Source organism: Alosa pseudoharengus, unplaced genomic scaffold (genome assembly GCF_046254945.1).
Source record: "Alosa pseudoharengus isolate Yale_2024_CS ecotype anadromous, Long Island Sound unplaced genomic scaffold, YU_APseudo_1.1 YU_APseudo_1.1_scf_10, whole genome shotgun sequence".
Lineage (NCBI taxonomy): Eukaryota > Metazoa > Chordata > Actinopteri > Clupeiformes > Clupeidae > Alosa > Alosa pseudoharengus.
The window spans coordinates 13,489,859-13,510,683 of record NW_027468565.1 but is presented as its reverse complement, the minus strand read 5'-3'; the positions used below and the strand labels follow the sequence as shown (position 1 = coordinate 13,510,683).

Genomic DNA, 20,825 nt, shown 5'->3' with positions numbered 1-20,825 from the left:
TATTTGAACAAACTGCACTTTTCACATGCTGAACCTTCCCATTTCCATGTTGTCATTGTACAATAGTAATATCACACATTAAAACTACTTGAACTCTAACTGGCCTGTATTGTGACGTTGCAATTAAAAGATTTTCCTTCTAGAAAAATTACATTTAGTTCAAAAAGAAATCTGGCATCAGGCACCAGTGGGAATATGTTTACAACTGTAAGTAGAACATACAGCATCAATCTAAACCACTACTCTTAGGCCATTTCTCATTATCTACAGGATAAGCTCCATGAATGTTAAAAGCTGCCAATAGGTTATTGTAATCTGTTTGTTTAACCCCTGCCTGATATAAGATGGAGCAGAGGTCATCAATCATCCCAGCGATTTCATTTCTCAGATTAGGACACTGTATCTGTCTTCTTCATAAACCAACCAACAAACAGCACGACCAGCTGTCATCCCGTTCTGACATCAAATCACAGGATCTGTCTACCCAAGCCCTCATAGCAAAACTCAAAAACTCTTCATTGCGGAGGCAAAAACAATCTAACAAGGATAACATCTAATTGATCAAGTTCCTCTATTCCCAGTGTGAATCATTAGTTCTCTTAATGACCAAACTAAATCTAGGCACTGAGTTACTGAATGCTCTATTCCGTGTGTACAGATGGAGTTCTCCTGCCACCTGCTGGACATTCTTAAAAATGTGTTTCACCACATCACAGAGCATGCCAGAACATACAGTAGTACAATATGAGGGTAAATCTTAGAAAGCTACTTCATTAATTTGAATGATGTTCCACTTAATCAGAGCTTATTTTCAAAGTTTTTTTTTTGTCTTTTGAAAATTTTAGCAGACTAGGGCAGGAAAATAATTGTTTGGGCCCATGTGAAAGGTTGATAACTGCAATACAATGCTGTCATTTGAAATAATATGTAATAACCACATTTCTCAAGCCTTATGAGTATGAGACAATATGAACCCGTTTTATCCCATATGTACCCATGAGTATGATGGAAAAAGCTGTTTGTTTAGTCAGTGTTCATTCATATCACTGGCATTCCAAACCATAGTGATGCAGATGAATAATATGACTGTATAAAGAATGTTGAATCAACACTGATGCATGAGTGGACGATGGAAAACGGAATACCTGCCCTTGCAACCAGGATTGCATGATGACAAAGGTACAGACATGCTGGATTAGATTGCGTTTGATGGTAATATAAAATGTTAATAAAAAAAAACAGACCAAGGAAAGATGATTATGATAAAATGCTTCTTCGCAGAAGTTGTGCTTTTTTGTATGAGGACTAAAGAAGCAAAAATGATCCTGTTGCAGCTCTCCATGTTTAGATGAGTTGACCTTCCTCTACGGCCACCGTGCTTTAGCAGAAAGTTGAAATTAAGCTGGTTGAACAGGCATTTATGATTGGTTAGTTGCTTTCTGTTACCCAAAAGCTCCTGAGAATGACTGTGTGGTTCACTGGACAGGGAAGCAGTCTGACCAGGATGCTGACGTCTTCACCTGGTCATCTGCGCTGCCCCTCGGACACAGGGGCCCTCTTGATGAGGTGAGGACCTGTGCTGGTCAGAGCTGCGTGATTTTTACCTGCTACTGGCTCCTCCTCCTCCTCCTCCTCCTCTGAGTCCCTCTCGATTCGCTCGGGAATGCTGAAATCCGAGGACGTCTCGCTGTCGGTCAGGCTCTCCTGCCCCGAGCCGCTCTCCTCGTCCCCCACCCCCGCAGCCCAAGCCTGCCCACTCATCACCGTGGTGATGGCACTCTCGGTCACGCTCTCGTTCTCGAAGTAGAACGAGGAGGAGTGGCCGTCGTCGCTGTCGTCCGGCTCCTCGTGGGCGCTGGCAGGGGAGGGAGGTGCGGAGGGGAAGGGGTAGGGAAGCGTGCTCTCCTCACCTGAGGCCGAGGCCGACGCCTGGCCCCGCTCCCACTCCTGGTCCACGGGGGCCCAGCCAGAAGCGCTGCTCTCCAGCGGCCCCTCCGTGGCCAGCGGGGCCGCCGGGCCCAGAGCCTGAGAGGGCGAGGCGGGGGGGAGCGGGGCGGAGGGGGTGGGAGGTGTGGAGGAGGCGCCCAGGGGTGGGGGGGTCTGGCTGTACACAGGGCTGGTGGCTGCAACAGAAACAAGCGGGTCACTACAGGCCTGGGAGCCACAGAGAGGAGCAGCAGTGGACAGAGACAGCAGCTGGGGCTCAGCGCCGGAGGCCGAAGAGAAAGACAGAGAAGAAGGTTCTAGAAGACTAGTGGAGGAGTAGAGCGGCGGGCCACTCGAGTCGCCGCCTGCAGGCAGGCTGGAGAGCAGCTGGAAGAGAGAGCAGGCATGCAGAGGGCTCCCACTGGGGGCATGCAGGGCTAGCACGGACGAGTCCGCCCACTCCGCCATCGAGTCCCCCAGGCTGCCGGAGAGAGACGCAGCCTCCGCCAGGGAGTCACTGGACAGTGGGAGGGACGGCTGGAGGGACGTGAGAGAGCTCAGTGGGAATGCTGTGGCCAGAGGCGAAGAGGGAAGAAGAGAAAGCCTGTCTGAGTCAGGCCACTGCGCCGCCACGGCAGAGGGGTCGAGTGACGTGTGGAGTGGGAGAGTCTCGTGATACGTTACCGGCGGAACACCCAGGAGCACCGTAGAGGAACCCAGAGACATGGCCTCACCACAAACATCATCCCCTTCCTTAACAGCACCACCTCTGTCATCACCACAACTACAGCTGGAAATCAGGCCTGTTGACCCGAGAGACACAGGGGGGGAGGAAGGAGGGGGGTAGGGGTTGGAGGGTAGGAGGGGGTGGGCAGTGGTGGAGGTGGAGGGGACAGTGGCGTCACGGGACAGCAGCACAGAGAGGTCATGCAAGAGCTCCTGACTGGGAGGGGACTTGGACAAGACTGGCACAGTACTGGGGGGAGGCGGCGCAGACACAGGGCTGGCATGCAGACAGAGGGAGGGGGCCGAGGGGCCACACAGAGAGGGCAGTGCAGGAGCTGGGCTCTCACCATTAAACACCGGCTGGGTGCTCCTCAGGGGGACGCGGCCGAAGGCAGCAGTGGTGGTGGTGGTGGTGGTGGTGGTGGTGGGGAGATATGCACCACGGCTAGTGGGCCGGAGAGAGACATCAGGGTACGAGGACATGGGAGTGACCACCATTGGAATCTCTAGTGGGCTCACTGTGGTGTGCTGACCGCTGCTTCCTCCGGAAGCAGTAACCGGGACAGCCGCTTCTTTCACGTCCACAGTGGCAGTTGTAGTCGTAACTTCAGACATGTTGGAAGTAGATGTGGTCACTAGAGTGTAAGCACGCGTGCTAGAACTAAGGATCTCAACGACGGGGACCTCTGGGTCTCCAGGGCTGCTACTGCCCTCTGCTGGTGGGGCGGTGGTGAGGATGGGCTGTAGGTCGGGTCGCTTTGGAGAGCTCTGGCCCCTGCGCCCCTCTCCTTGGACACTGAGTCCAGTGAGCTGTGGGGTGGTGGTCTGACTGGGTGTTGTGGTCAGTGAGGGAGAGGTTGTAATGATTCTGACAGGCACATCACTGGGCTTGACCCCAAATGGGTTGGGCTGGTAGTCCTTGAGAACACACACACATAGACAGAGGAGAAAGGAGAAGATATACTTTACATCTCCATATGTATCCATAGAATAATGGAGATTTAAGCACATGGGCTTGATATTTTATTACACTTCTTCTTCAGTTTAAACTCTATCTGATCAATCTTCATGCTCTTCATTCTTTCATGTTACTCATGCTAATTTGACTGATTTGCAGAGAGACCAGTGTAGAATATGCTGCATATGAAACAATTGATTTCTGCTCATTTCTACCTGTTCTACCTACCATTTCTACAAATCAATTTAGAATTTCATGTTTACCTCTTCAAAGTCAAATGATTCATCAGGATCAGGGTCTGTCTCTGAAAGAAAATGTAGAACTGTTAAAATACTCATACTATTTTATGAAAAACAACTACACAATATTTAATGAATATATATATTAATATTTAATAAGAACTAAAGTTAATGTTAATGTTAATGTTAATATCCATTACCATACCCTAACACAAAAGGAAATAATATTACTACAAACACAGATTATATGTTATAACAGCAGGATAGTTTATGGAAACAGAACTTTGGGAGAGATCATGGAAAACTGTGTGTATGCATCCACACAGAGCTACACACGTACACATACAAACAAAACCTCCAAGAAGAGTCCACCATTTTGTGTTTATGAGAAATCACTTGTGTCAGGAACAGATTTAAATAGGTGCAATAGCACTTAGAGTCGTTTTAGTGCTCTTTATTCACAGACTGATCATTAGGGTCAATGATTTAACACTACTTTTGTTCCCAGGGACTTAATATAGGTCTTATTATGGAAAAGGTCTTTGTGAATATGGAATATGTTGTTGGTTCAAACATCAGGTGAAAGGAAGAAAGAGAAACAGAAAAAAGGAGAGAGAGAGAGAAAGAGAGAGAGAGGGAGAGAGAGAGGGAGAGAGATCTATATTCTGACAGACAGCTTTAGATCTGGACAGGGAGGCATTCTGCACAGCGTGTTGTGAGTGGGGGTCCCACGGGGTGAGTGGGTGAAACACACAGTGAGGAGGTGTGACTGGGTCAGTGCAGGTTCGGTTGAGGTCACACAAGAGCAGTACGGGAGGAGCGTGGAAACCCTCATGCAAGCCCACGGCTGTCCACACACACCACGCAGAGAGCTGAGGGCCACTCAGCGGCGCTTACCTGCTGGACGGGTGACAGAGGTTACACAGAATGGGGGTCATGGTGGACGGACGGATGAGTTTATGAAGCGCGGGGCGCGAGGGACTGAGACCGTGAAATGGCATCAGGTTGGAGGACACGCTCAAAATGGACTGACGAGAGTTCCAGGAGATATCTGTCTGAGGGAGGGAGGTGCCATGGCACACGACCACGTTCTCAACGCCTGAGGGGAACCTATCAGTGCACAAGAGGCACACCTACCCCATCCACCATCTGCCAAACTTTCTTAGAACCAAAAGAAAATATGCTCCACAAGATCTGGTGAGAAACACCACACCCATGCACATGGACACTGAAATAGGATGCACAGCAGTTTTACCAAGTCATATTAGTTTATTATCAGCAATAGACAGAAATTACAGAATATTTGACCAAATCCCAACTTAAACAGATGCTACATATAAGCAAACAATAAGCAAACAGCCATTGGCATGATTAGCTCAAAATAACCTTATTTCTTAAAAAGCAGTAATACTAACATAAGGGCATGCAATATTTTCTTCATAGAAGCTACAGAAAGCGTGCTGCCCCGCATGGAAGAACTACAGAGCAAACCAACACTGACAGGCAAACAGCACGGAGGACTGAATACAGTACGAGAACAAGTGCAATGTACACATGCACCTGTGAGTCTACGTGGCACTCGATAACAGAGGAGAAAAGAGAGAGAGAGTGAAAGAAGAGGTGTCTGTGCTCAATTAGAGACAGCAATCACAGGGCACATCTCACATGCTTAGAGCTAGTCGGGGAACCACATCATTCAATTTGATCCCCCCAACTAGTTAGTAGTCTTCAATTATAAAAGATAATTTGCTTGGTCAAAGGATCAAAGCCATCTGGCCATATACCTTTTCTGATCATATGAAAAGTATTTATGAAACTTTCAACTTTGAGGCACTCATTGAACTGCTTTCTAAAAGTCATTGGCTCGTCAGTTTCAGGAGTCATGATCTAAGGTACAGAGACTGTTTGCAACAGATAATCCTACGAGTAATGATGCTTAACTGCAAGATATTGCTTTAGAGTTGAACACAAAGAAAGGTTTTGGGAAAGAGGCAGGGGTTATGAAATCAGTCTCCACTGAGACAGCATTGGTGGGCTCAGTCAGTCTTACCAGGGTCATCCACAGGCATGTCCACGATCAGCTGGTCGCTCATGCGGCCGTATAGACCATTGGTGCACACCGCCACAACCTGTATCACATAGCTGGTGTTGGCCATCAGGTCCTGGAGAATCGCCCCCTAGTGGCATTCGGAAGAAAGTTTAGAGAGGAAACCCCACCAAAAACATCTACATTACAGAGGGCACCCCACCAAAAACATCTACAGTTTCCTATCTGATGAATACAGTACATGCCACAGGTATGAGAGCATGTGAACATGAAGTACACTACATTGTACATGCTGCATTTATGGACTGCCTGCTTTAATTATTGACTTATCAATTTGGTAAAGTCACGTGAAGTCAAGTCAAGTCAAGTCAAGTCAGATTTATTTGTATAAGTGTGGTACTATATACTTTTGTGGACTCTTCTGAGTTACTGACTAGAGCTCTACCCAGTGTGCTTGTAGTTTGTTGTTGCTTATAATGTTGTTACAATAATTGTTGTTACAATATCTAAGCACATAAACCATGGAATAAGTGTGAATAGTTGTGAGAGCCGGACTCACTGAGATAACATGCTTACCACATCCTGGTCTCCATCGGTCAGGTACTCCATGCCGGGTGTGTCGTCCCTCTGTGTCAGGCGGTAGGTGACAGAGTACCTCTCAATGTTGGCATCGTACACAGCTCGCGGCCGCTCCCAGATCACCAGCAGGCTGGTGTAGTTGTGCGGTTCCGCCTGGACGTTCTCGGGCTCCGCGCTGCAGACTGAAGAGGAGCAAGAGCCATTAGAACCTCAGAGTACTCAGTGGGCTTGTGTTTGAGTAAGACCAGGGGGAGAGTACTCAGTGGGCTTGTGTTTGAGTAAGACCAGGGGGAGAGTACTCAGTGGGCTTGTGTTTGAGTAAGACCAGGGGAAGAGTACTCAGTGGGCTTGTGTTTGAGTAAGACCAGGGGAAGAGTTTTCTCTAGTTCTATGATATGAAGTTTGTGCTACAGGGCATGTCAGGTAGAAATTAATGTGTTCAAATCCCATTGACCATTTTCATGTGTAAAAGATCAATAATCTGCAAACAACCTGTATTTTTCTGGCTGGTCACTATGAGTCAGAAAAACACTTGGGAGTCACTAATAACTCATGGAACATAAATCTGACTCACACTGCAAAAGGTTGGTACATTATCAGCTCACTTCAGTTCCTGCTCCATAGCAGTTAGATAGATAGATAGATAGATAGATAGATAGATAGATAGATAGATAGATAGATAGATAGATACTTTATTGATCCCCAAGGGGAAATTCAATTCAGTTCACTTTGTGTGTGTCTGCTGTCTCTGACCAACTACATTTCAGGGGCGATTGGTCAAAAGCCCTGTGAGTGAGTAAGTGGCAAATGTAAGCGTGAGTGAAGTGGAGTGCTTTTTGAATAAGAGCAAAAGAAATGTGTCAACTTGTTGAGGGATCCTCTCATTACATGGTCATGATTTTGATAAATGGTCCTAAAACACACATTACATGACCCTCCCTCTTTCAACACAGGAGGGCAGTGCAGGCCACCAGAGGGTGTGGCCTTGACACAGGCACTCCGACGAATCAGATTTCAATTCTGCAGGAGGCTCAAAGCCAACAGATTTTGTGTATACATGCTCCACAGATCTGTGTTTGCGTGTTCCACTAACTCAGAGCAGAACAACATGACCCCTGAGAAAATAGGGCAGCGAGAAAGTCTACATGGAAAATCCCCTTCCTTGCATGTCAGAGATACTGTACGTGTCCATCCGGGTGATGACTGATGGGACAGGAGCCGATTGGCAGCAATATAAACTGTTGTCATCTCAAGAGATACAAAGCAATCAAAGTGTACAAATATTAGCCATGGAAGTGTAGACAGTATAGTGCACTAAATCACATCACAACTCATATAAATAACATTTTAATTAATAGAATAAACATTAAAATTAACAGCCTAAAAATATCAACATTATTAACAGATCAAATAGAATTAAACAGAATAATAAGTCTGTAGACGTTTTTTGAAGATTCCCAAAAGCCATCTCTAATGGAGAGCAATGAGGAATCACAGAAGTCACACGTATATGCCATGTTTATATGCCATGCTTTAAGTGCTTTACTACTACTACTCTACTTCTCTAGTCTCCAAAACAGAGGCAGTTGTCAAATGTAGGCCAATATATGCACAACAACAAAATGCAACAAATACAAGGCAATCTGAAAGAGGGGAACACCTGAGCCCAGGAAAAAGTAGCATTTGCCTTTTGGTTGAAAGAAGGAAAGCATGAACTTCTTCTGAATTAAGAATAAACACATATGACTTTCAGCAGAAAGGTTTTCCATATTTGTTCTCAGGGCCGAGTGGAAAAGCTCTAAGTAAACTAGTTCACAGTGACAGTTTCCAGTGTAAGCACCAGCCAAACAGTCAATCAGGTGGCAGGGTTAGTAAGGCACGCACACAGCTAGCTTTAGGGCAAGGGACTCGTTCCCTCCATAGATACACATGCCCATAATCCGCTACGTCAGAGGGGTAATGACATGATATTGACCTGCACTGAAATTGACCTATCAATGTTGCACTGCAGCTTTAACATGACGTGTGCAGCGGGAGTAGCCTGGCCAGCCCAACTCTGCGTGTGGCATGCTGGAAGTGGGTCAAAACAGCCTGTGCTATTTACAAACTGCAAAAGTGCCCAGAGGGGGGCTGCAGAATAATGAATGCACAGACAGAAAAACGGTTTCATGGGCATTTGTGTAGACAAAGGCAATTATGGGTAAGATTTGCTCATGTGACTTCCATACTGTAAAGAGTCGTGAGTGAGGTTGAACGAGGACAATAAGGCACATTTCACGCACAATTGAACTCAGTATACGGTCAGTTTCTAATGTGACCATGTCCACAGAGCTGTATGTCATGATGTGGTGCATGTGTGTATGTGTGTGTGTGTCTGTGGGGGGGGGGGGGGTGTAGTTGCGGTACATACTGGGCGTGGGCACCTCCTCTGTGCCAGTGTAAGAAGAGAACACCTGTCCCATGAACTGCTCCTGCTGCTCTCTGAAGTTGTTTTGCAGGTAGTCCATCAGCATCACATACCCCGCCTGTTGCATAGTCATCACCTCACAGAAGGCCTCCAGCTGCAATACACACACACACACACACACACACACACACACACACACACACACACACACTAAATGCAAACTGGGACTAACTCATGTTGAAACACAGAACACCTGAACTGGTACAGGGAGAACTGGGGGAACAAGTTCCACAGAGAAACAATACAGAGCTAGCAAAGTATGTATCTATAATCACTGACTTAATAACTGCTCTAGAGTTTTGTAATTATTACTTAAACATTTACACATCAGGAAACAAACTGAACTGGAAACAAACACACGTTAGCATGCACCCAAAGATGTGAGAGAGGTCGGGTGACAGTGTGTCTCCTGACACCCATCCCTCCTTCCTGTCTCTCTCTGACGGCCTGTGACTAATGAAACTCTTTGCCTAAGTGCTTAGATGCCAAAAGGACCCCAGGCTAACCTCACCTGCCTGACATAGTGTTACGTGGTGTGTTTACCTCTGACTCACACAATTAAGGAGTTTATTCTGCTTTGAAGTATGACACGTAAAGTTATGTGACATAATCTGTGAGTGCTTTGAGCACTTTCAAATAAGAGCAAGCAATTGAGCAACTGGCTTCCCAACAGGTCCCAACATATAGGCATACTCTTACTCTAGCTCTTTTTGAATTGCCTTTTAGACAAAGATAGCTGAGAGAGTATCACAACACCTGCTCATAAGCACACATGTTATCGTGACTGGTAGCTTGCGGTTACTAGCATCAATAGGACGTGACTGGCAAATGGCTTTGTGGAGAGATGAGTGAGTGAGTGGGTGTGCTCCTTCGTCAGGCCTTGGGCAGTTCTCCACTGATGACTGACAAGTCTCCACAGGTTGTCATTACATTCTACAAATACTCCTGACAAGACTCTCAAACACAGGTGGCCCCTCACACAAACAGATCCCATACCCAAACATGACCAGGACAGACAGAGTAAGCACAAAGAATAATGCAAACACTGACTCCTGTACAGACACAATGTAAGACCTGTCAGATCACAACCTTTTCACACATACAAATAAATGATCCACACAGAGACAGGTAGTCATACACACAAAAAACACACAAACACACACACATGACACGACACACACACACTGAAAGAAGTAGAAGAGTGACAGACAGCTTGAGTGAAAACAAGTGTTATTGTTGAACCTGTATGTCAGAGATGGCGACGGTGTTTTTAAAGACAATCCACTCCACTGTCTCTGAGCAGGGCGGTGTAGTGAGAGAGCCGTTGTAGATGAAGTACTTCTCTGTGGAGTTAGGCAGGAGGCCCAGCAGAGAGAAGGGGCTAAGCTCACTACTTTTACCTGGGGAGGCAAACCCAAAAGAGAATCACAACACCAACCACAAACAGATGCATAATACATTAAATAAATTAATTACATTTAAGTTAACTTTAATCTCTTATTAAACAGAGGCATTCTGAGTGCAAACATATTTTCACGTACCATAGCGGCTAACACTGTTGACACCTTCTATTATAGCCACATAGTTGTCGTTGTCTTCAACACTTGTCTGTGAGGATAAGCAGATCATTTTTCAGTTAACACAAGTGGCCGGGCCACTGAAAGGAGAGAGGTGTTTGAAGTTTGGGTTGAAGTTAGGCCACTACACTATGAATGTCTTATTGTTCCAGCTGCGAAGTTGTAATTAGCATAGCAAATAGAAAATGTTTCTTTACATGTCCAAAACTATAATGCATGCTGCATGGTGATTTTAGGTTGTTAATATGCCAAGCTTCATAATGCTTCTGGCAGCAGGATGTTTTGCTTAATTGCAATGAAAGAGGAATTCTACCCTAGAAAATATGGGAAACTTCCTCAGTAAAGTTTGTTTTTTTGTATGGGCAGTCATGCCTTCATCCATGTCTAACTCCATCAAATCCCCCAGTCACAGGCAGAAGCATGTCCCTCACTTTCTTACCGAGGCAGCCAAAAGACCTGGGACTGAGGCCAAATGTCCTCCAAATCCAGACATAACTAAGCTTGAGTTTTGACCTTAAAAAGTCATCCTTCTTGTCCACATTCTTCATTTTCAGATTATCATTAGTGTTTCAGAAAGCCGGACACACATGCTTTGCCATTGTGTCTACAAATGGTGTTCTTACAATATAACTTGGAACCCACAAACTGCAGAAATGACAGCTCCAAATAAATGTGTAAAAGTATAGTAAAGCAATCAATAGGCATTAGTGACCTAATAAATATTTACTGTACAATGACACAGGCAGACAACGCTACATGCAGACATTCACAGATATCAGCAGAGGTTTGCATGGTCAGCATAGGTCAGCTAACTGTAACTATACTGATCATGAAAGCAGGGTGTGCACCCTCTCTGAGCTAGTACAGACAGGTCTGGAGTCTATTTGCGCTCTTTCTCACTTTCTCTCACAAATACACACACACACACAAATACGGCTTCAGAAAGTAACAGACCTACCATGCATTGGTTACCTGTGCATTTAACACAGGTGATTTCATTAATTAGCTCATCTACCATCGACACACACACACACACACACTGTTTTCAATGACTGAAGAATGATGGATTTATCATTCTTGCATTTGTTGAATGGATTGGTGGATTTCTTTTGTCTTACATTACTAGCCTATAAAAAATCAGCATGGCCATGAGTCATGACATGAATGAATGAATGAATGAATGAATGAATGAATGAATGAAGTCACATTAATCTGGGGTCCGTTTCCCCAAAGCATAGTTGCTAACTATGATAGCAACTACCTTGGTAGTGTCACTAGTGTAATTTTGGAAAATTAAAAAATAAGAGCATATTTGTTAGCTCTTACTAAAATATGACCGGAATACTACCGAATATCAACACAGTATTTCTGTATCATGTAGGTGTGACTCAAATACGGTCGGCTCACATTTGGCGCTCCCACGTTAGATGCATGGTAGTCAGCAAATACACTTGGGAGACGGAGCCCAGCCTCACTAACCTCAAACATGACGGCCAAGGCGGTGATTCTGCCTCCTTCCCTCAGGGCCTGGTCCAAGGAGTTATAGCGTCCCTCCTCATAGCTGTAGATCTGCATCTGCACCACCCACACAAAGCTGTTAGGATCTGGACAGACATATCAGGGCTACTGCCTTGTCCGTGATCCTCATTGTTGGTGACAGACAGATTTAACACCTTTATTTATTAACAGTGATGACATGGCAGAATGGGGAGTTGAGTCAACATCACTCATGTCATAATCATGGAGTGCAGAGTGTATAATACCTCTCACACCTGGCACCTTAAAGCTCCTCTGTGCTCTGATGAAACTTAATCTGACAGCCATACAGTGCATGGCTGGGGGTGTGCGTACTGTACCTCCAGGGGAAACTTGATGCCATTTAGACTGTGCTCTGAGCCGTCTGAGCTGGCGTTGCATAGGCCCCAGTGGAAGGTGATCCTCCCCACTTTAAATGTGGATCGCAGGCCTCCTCCACTGATGAGGAAATTTCCATCAACTTCTATGGCCACTGTAAGGATAGAGAGAGCATGGTGCAGCTGAGCTATTTTGGCAAATATATGAAAGGCAAGCAGAGAAAAACTGCTTGAACAATAATAAATGAAACCATCTGTAATTGGAATATGGAGACTGGGGAGACATTTCTTCAGTGGCCACATTTCAGATGACTGGCTAAACAGCAGGCATGTCTGTGCCCTCATTCAGAAGAGACGAGGAGAGAAGATAAAGAGAAGGAGGAATGGGAAGGGAGTAGATGGATCTTACTGGAACTAGTAAACAAGGACTTATGTAACACTGTCCCTCCCTACACCACTCTTCACATGTTAGACAAATGGCTCCATGTGGTCCTCTGTGGATCTGTTTTGTCAAGTGATTTGTGGGAAGAGGTGAGGAAGCACTGAATAGAGAACAGCTAGTACCAGTCTTCCCGTGGGAAGATGTTAGGAAGCACTGAATAGAGAACAGCTAGTACCAGTCTTCCCGTGGGAAGATGTTAGGAAGCACTGAATAGAGAACAGCTAGTACCAGTCTTCCCGTCGTTCTTAACGGTTGTCCTGCTGGACGTCATCTGATCCCAATCCTGAAGGTTTAGCTTTTGGAACTGAACTTTGACCTGTGCCAAGCTCTCATCGATGTTAATGGGTGACTGCTTGGCATTGTTGCATGATGGGTACTTCTTTGCCCAGTTGTTTTGGTTCAGAGTTCCTGGAACATAAGAATGTGCATTGTAACTTCAGTTTTGTTCTGAGAGCCACGATGAACTACTTAGAGAAGTTGAAAGCAATGTTAGTGCAGAGTGGAAAAGTAAAAACCCGAACAAAATAAATGTTCTGGGTATCAGGAGTCACCTCATCACTACTTTAAATCACAAAACAACACACTGAAAGCAGCAACAGATATGGTTACTCAAGTACTTAAACCACACACAGTCGTAGACTCACATACACACTTGTACATCCACAAACAAACGCACACACTATGACAGGTACATTATTAGATAGATTTACTGGTACAATGGACGCTTAATCCGGGGGTCCTCTCGAGGGACGCTTCTTTAGCCAAAGACAATTGAGATGAATGAGGTCATTCTCAGTTCTAGGTCGAGGCCATTAGCATGTCAATTGCCCTCAGAGAGTTCCAGTTGGGTGAAGCAGAGGAGGCTGGGATGTGATGTTAGATATTACACATACATTATCTGCCACTGTGCCAGCTGCTCTCTGAAGAGCAGGGTGATGTGAGAGACCTTGCCTGTGTACTGTATGTGTGTGTGTGTGTGTGTGTGTGTGTGTGTGTGTGTGTGTGTGTGTGTGTGTGTGTGTGTGTGTGTGTGTGTGTGTCGTGTGAGTGTGCGTGGGCGCGCGCGCCTGTGTATGTGTGTGTTTGTGTGTGTGTGTGTGTGTGTGTGTGTGTGTGTGCGTGCGCACGAGGGTAGGAGGGAAATAGACAGAGAAAGAGAAAGACACTCAACATTAATTATTTTTTACCATTGGCAATACATCTAAAACCAGACAACATTGCACCACAATTGCACCAAGCAACACACACATCTGTCAGTATACTACATGAAAAGGTACACCACAAAATCAAATCTCTAATTAGTTTCAAATGACACACACATATTCATAACACTCAAGAAATGTTGATTTAAAATATTAATGACGATATTTAAAAGCAAAACACATTAAAGTTCTGCATTCCAAGTTCTAATACACTTCACTGAAAAAAGAACTCTGTCTTTAGTTTCTCTCTCTCACTGGTATGCACCGGATCAGTGAAATGCATAAGCACTGTAGGCATAACCACCCTAGAATACTGCATGAGCAACAACATCTAGGTAAGCTCTTACGTGAACAGGGACAGCTAAATGTCCAGAGCATTTATACCAAAGTAGAATTTAAACATACACATAATGTATGATGTCACATATAACTTTTTTTTTAAGTCACCATGCACCATGTATCAGTATAGAGGAAGTGTTGTACTTGTGTTATATTAGATTTACATTTAAAGTGTGTAATTTCTCTTCAGAGAATCAGTGTGAAAATCTCTTTATTTAGGCTGTAAGAACTAAAAGACCTTTCAAAAACAAAACTGCTTATAAGCTTGAGGCTGACCTGGTGAAAAAGTAACCTGTGACCATTCTACAAAACAGGGGTCAAATCATCAAGTGCAGAAGTAGTGTCCGTAAAGAAGGCCTCTCTTCATCTGTCTGTCTCCTCCTCCTCCTCCTCTCCTCTCACTCTGTCCTCCTGCTCCTCCTCTCTGGTTTTAAAGTAGCCGCTCTCAGCTCTCATGCTGAAGTGTGTTCTTTCACATGGAAATTCAGTTACTCATGCCTCACTGCCTTTTTTAAACACACACACACACACACACACACACACACACACACACACACACACACACACACACACACACACACACACACACACACACACACACACACACACACACACACACAGCAATGAACAGAATATGACAAGCAAGCCCTTTCCAGATGTCACATTTCCTCCCCAATTAGAGAAGGGAAAACTGACAGCACGCCACAAGCCCCACAAACACCTCAAGCCCCTGGCCGAGCTCTGATGGCCACTCCATCATCCCCCACCCCCCACAAAAATCTCACATATCTTAAAGACCAGGAGGCGTGACTCATGTTCCGTGCTACATTGGCTTCATTTGACTCACACATCCATTTCAGACGCGCAGCAGAGTTGACCTCACATGACTCATCCTAATAAAGCCAACAGAGTTACAGTAGCACTGGAACGCCAGTCAATATTTCATTGCAGAACTCATTCAATATCATTGAGAAGGGCCAGGGTAGAGAGGAACAGGGGTAGAATTGGCATTCAAAGCACAGGTTAGGAACAATGCCCCATCTGCCACCCTGTGCCCGCCCGTCTGCAGGCAGCCTGGCCCTATAATGCCCCTTTTGTTGTGCCAGTCTCATGTGTCACCCAGATTTGGTTTGTTGTGACGCAAGGGCAGGCAAGCTGAGGGAGGTTAGACTGAATGAGGGAAGGAGGGGGGCATGGAGGGAGGGAGTAGTGGAATTTATGAATGACTGTGAGAAAGAAAGAAAAAAGAAAGAAAGAAAGAAAGAAAGGGGCAGGTCACCTCCTATCATCTAGTTATTTCTTTATAAAGTAGCTTTTAGAATGTTCCACCTTCATTACTAGTTTATAATAGTACTAAATAACACATCCTCTTTTAATGTGCACATTTCTTGCAACAGCCTTGGCAAAAGGTACCCCTAAGCATCACACCAGTGACTAACCAGTGTGCCAAACGAAGAGCCGAGCACCAAATCTGGCCTACTTTCTGAAAAGAGCTGCCTGAAGACTCAGGAAATTCTCCATGGTACTTACAGAACTTTGGGGAAATACACAGAAGAAAAATGTGTCAGATATTTTCTGATGCATAATTGTCATGGATTCTGCATTTAATGACAGAGGTTGATGGTGACAATATTGAGTGTGTCACAAACCATCATAACACAGTAAATAATTATCCAATATTTAATCTCGCTAATATTATGCGACTGATATATGTTTAGCAACTGCAAATATTTAGAAAATGCTTTTGAATGTCACCACCAAGCACCGTTTGGACCATAATAGCACTTTGATTTCCTGAGGGGGTATAGAAAAATGTAAATAAACACTTTACTCTGCTGGACATGGCTCCACCCCCTCAAAACTCTCTCCACAGCCTTCACTCTGAAAATCCAGCCTCACAACTCTCTCCACAGCCTTCGCTCTGAAAATCCAGCCTCACAACTCTCTCCACAGCCTTCGCTCTGAAAAGCCAGCCTCAAAACTCTCTCAACAGCCTTCACTCTGAAAAGCAAGCCTCAAAACTCTCTCAACAGCCTTCACTCTGAAAAGCCAGCCTCAAAACTCTCTCCACAGCCTTCACTCTGAAAAGCCAGCCTCAAAACTCTCTCAACTCTCTTGAGCACTGCTAACATCGTCTCATTTAAACTTATTTACAGAGGGACGTATGAAATAACTAGGATATTTTAAAGGATTACTATGACTGGGCATGGTAGAAAATACAACAATCCAAATTTCAGCCGTTTTTATTTCATCACATATTACAGACATTGCCGTTAAATGTATGTATGCTATCAATTCACCACAGTAGCAATTACACCTGACACAAACGCACACAAGGACAAGATGGGTCAAGTCAAGGATTTTGCACTGAGTGGATATTAGCTCAATTTAAATGATGAGGGTTTGGTGGAGAGCTGAAATGCTGAGATGTTGAGATGCTGAGATGTCCTACGTTGCAGTGTGTGTAGGTGGCCAGATGGCGTTCTTTGGAGGAACGCAGTGGCTGAGGGGTATGCTCACAATAACAGGACGCTCATAATAACTAAGTAGCACTGAGCAAAGCACACATCATACCAGCAACCTCACATACCTCTACAAAACGTTCTGCTGTGAGCCCACCCTGGACACATTGCACATGGAGACACAATTGGATGAAAATATTCCCACTAATGGAGTGCAGCTCACACAGACACTTTCAGGTCCTTTCAGTTCTCCACGGCCACCCACACACACACACACACACACACACACACACACACACACACAGACACACACACACACACATACACACACCCTCCCTCAGTGATAGACCCTCTCAGCGCAGCGCACACACACACACACACACACACACACACACACACACACACACACACTCCCTCAGTGATAGACCTTCTCAGCGCAGAATGGATGCATGTGGATAACTCTTCACCAACACATCACCACTCAGCACCTTTGCTAGATAAAGCTGTTAGCACTCACTCTTAAATACTGACACTGAGCTTGATACATAATCACAACATTGAAACTCAAAACCCTTATCTCCATCAAGACATTTTTACTGTAATGTTTGTACATCTGTGTCAAACACAATATGCTATGGTATCTCTGCACACTTTAAAATACATTGCTTTTTCTTCTATTAAAGTATAATTTGTGAGTTCACAATGGCATTTAAGACAAATGACTTATCCTAACAATTATCAATTTTACTGCTGTTTCTATCATCTAGAGGTGTGCATTAAAAGAACCTATCATAATATGCTGGTATAAAATTCAATATCAGGGGAGGGGAGGATTCAGGACCTGTGCTATATAATGATAGGCATTTAACTCCTGATCATATTTCTAATAATAATACTCCACCTTTACTGGAGTGATTTGAAGTATGGTTTAATTACAATATCACAACACTTTCAGATATTTGCTCCCATCATTCAAAAACAATTGAGTTTCACTTTGAATTGAATATAAATGAAACACTCACCTGCATAAGACCAGTCTATGTTCTCTGTGAATTTGTTCTGTGATCTGAAGCCATATCCTTGCACCAGGTCAGCTGGAAAACATAATAAATATTATTAATAACTCTTTTAACTGTTTTATTGAGTGTGTAATTTCATTTTTTACATAAAACATGATTTAGAAAAACTCATAATGCATTTATCTCCAGCAGGGTTGACTACTGCAATGGGCTTTTTACAGGCCTTCCTCAAAAGACTATCAAACAGCTTCAGGTGATACAAATGCAGCAGCTGGGGTTCAAAAAGAACTGACCACATTTGTCCACAATTCTTAGTCCCTGTACTGCAGGGCTCTTCAATTGGCGGCCCGAGGTCATTTGTACTGGCCCTTTAAAAAAAATGTAATCTCTAGCAAGCGCATGAGCTGTTGTCCATTCTTGCATCTCTCACTCGCTTTAGTCCTGCAGCCACTGCACCTCAGCCCATTGAACAAGTTAGGCTACATTACAATTCATTACATGTGTACATTTATAAGCTGAACGTAAGTGCCATAGTTTAGTTTCAACCTAAATTGGCACGTTGGAGTTTATCTACTAATATTTAACAGGTTGCACCACACAAATAGTTTCTGTCAACAATATCGCAAAAAAACACGGGCACAATTTCTGCAAAACTTGGTGGAAAGGTGGAGCAGATCCGACTCAAAGGGAATTTCAAAGTATTTCTATATAGTAGCCTGGCTATTGCAGATGTCCTTCATTTATTCACGTCTTACAACATAAACAAATGCAATTATAGACTAGCGAAGTCTGAAATGAGCCTGTCTAAAAGCCTCTTGGAAATCATGTGGCATGTTCCATTAAATGCGGACTCAATTGCGATTCGAAGCAAAAAGTATGATAGCCTAACGAAGGTAAATTGCATATTTGTAAATGGCGACGGCAAAACGTTAAAGTGAATCGTAGACTTTATAATAAAGAAAGTAAAGGAGATGATTTACACCTCCGTTCACCAAATAAAGGCCGTGGTTGTGTTTCTACAATATGTTGGCACAAAACGTAATTTCTGTCAGAAACCAAGTAGGCTAAACGTTTTCATTGTCATCGTGAACTATGACGATGCCCATGTTCAGTAGGCTATGTGTTTCATTTATTCAAGCAGTGACATTTGGTTTGATGCATGGGGTAACGTGAGGTGCGTCAGAAAAAATATGGGCCTGTCCCTCTCAAAACATGTTAAAATAGCGTGATTAGCAACCAGAAAATTAAAAAAAAAATCCCGGGGGAGACACCCCCGGACCCCCGTGTTATTATTATTAGGCTATTATGACTGGCCTGCCCCCACTGCTAAAAAAAATCTAGGGGTCACGGTCATCTCAAAAATGGTGGGAACGTCAAATGTAACAAGTAGGCCTATTCATGGGTTTCATCAGGTCCCTTTCCACAGGTGTATAAAATCAAGCACCTTGATTATCAATGCAGGCTGCATGGTGCTTTGATACACCTGTGGAAAGGGACCTGATGAAACCCATGAATAAGTCAGAAGAGCTACATATGCGACTGATTACACATTTAATTCACCTGAACAGTGTTTGAATCCTGTTTGTACTCACTGGAAATCTTGGACCTAGCAGTTACTGTGCAAAGCACAGATTCCATTTGTGTTATCTGTTATCACAGATTTCATTCCATATTAGCCACCATCAACCAGCCAATGATGTTGTTATGCATGTACAAAATACAACATTTGAACACCCATATTGCTGTTGTTGTAATTCATTGTATATACAGCTGTTAATGTGATTACTCATATTTCAAGCCGCATTTCTCCGGCCCCTCAGTTGTGATGCTTTTCATGAACTGGCCCCCATTACAAACTAATTGAATAGCCCTGCTGTACTGGCTTCCAGTAAGTCACAAAATTGACTTTAAAGCACTAGGCCTACTGCTTGTTTATAAATCAGTAAATGGAGCATGTCCTAAATGCCTATCAGACATGCTTCAGTAGTACACAAATTCTCGTCCTCTCAGGTCTCAGGAGAAAAACCTGTTAGTAAAACCTGCTGTTAGAACTAAACATGGTGAAGCAGCTTTTAGCTGCTATGCAGCTCTGCTCTGGAACCAACATTCGGATGACATCAAAAATGCCCTAATTGTTGTTTTAAATCTAGACCAAACTGTTCTCAGATGCTTTCTGCGAGTTAAAATTCTGATGCCTTTTTAAATGCCTTTAAAATTATTCTACCTTGTGTCTTTTATTTAGTCTTTTTAATTATTCTTTATTTTTAAATAATGTTATGTTTTCTTTTTTATCATGATCTTTACCCTTTAAACTATTCTATGACTATTTCCTCTCGATGCTTTTATTTGCTATTACTGTTTGCTTGTTTATGTAAAGCACATTGAATGACCTCTGTGTATGAAATGCGCTATATAAATAAACTTGACTTGACTTGACTTACAACAATAGCTGACAAAGGAGATAGGGAAGAGAGGTAATACCGTACTGCCTTAATAAATAGCCCCAGGGAGAGGTTAACCGAACCACTTAACTGGGTGTGGAGCTGCATTGATCATGCACTTGTTTTAATGGACCAATGTTCCAAGGAAACTCAGACGTGAACTTGAACCCTTCTTTTCAAAAACAAAACACCACTATTTTTGTCAAGCTTTTATGATAGGGTGGCTCATGGGTGAGGGTGAGTGATGGGTGATCATAACCTTCTTAGAGGTCTTAAGTGGCATTATAGTAAAATCATCTAGCCTATTGGCCTACTCCATGATAATCATTAAACAAAAACATGATCTGAGTCATCTGATTGCAAATGTTCATATTCATTACTGGCCAAACATCTTTGTGCCTTACTTCCTTGAGAGATCACACACATCAGTGTTAGTTCAACTTCACAGCGCTTTTATTTGTTTCCATGTGGATCCCTGTTTTTTTTCTTCATTTATTTACCACTTCATTTATTTTTGTGATGCTATCTGCCGTCCTTCAACACTAACG

At 43.9% G+C, this 20,825-nt stretch overlaps 1 protein-coding gene across 1 annotated transcript in view; it reads right to left on the bottom strand.

Annotated features, from left to right (window-relative positions):
- ptprz1a (protein tyrosine phosphatase receptor type Z1a) overlaps positions 1-20,825 on the bottom strand; it is a 55,674-nt gene that overhangs the window by 11,138 nt on the left and 23,711 nt on the right. The window contains exons 2-13 of the mRNA XM_076272842.1: positions 17,840-17,911; positions 13,043-13,222; positions 12,376-12,527; positions 11,999-12,094; positions 10,484-10,550; positions 10,185-10,342; positions 8,886-9,036; positions 6,473-6,657; positions 5,900-6,026; positions 3,874-3,914; positions 3,000-3,570; positions 1,605-2,123 (exon numbers count right to left, since the gene is read on the bottom strand). Coding sequence (XP_076128957.1) covers positions 1,605-2,123; positions 3,000-3,570; positions 3,874-3,914; positions 5,900-6,026; positions 6,473-6,657; positions 8,886-9,036; positions 10,185-10,342; positions 10,484-10,550; positions 11,999-12,094; positions 12,376-12,527; positions 13,043-13,222; positions 17,840-17,911 — 2,319 coding nt within the window. The remainder of the gene's footprint in view (positions 1-1,604; positions 2,124-2,999; positions 3,571-3,873; positions 3,915-5,899; positions 6,027-6,472; positions 6,658-8,885; positions 9,037-10,184; positions 10,343-10,483; positions 10,551-11,998; positions 12,095-12,375; positions 12,528-13,042; positions 13,223-17,839; positions 17,912-20,825) is intronic.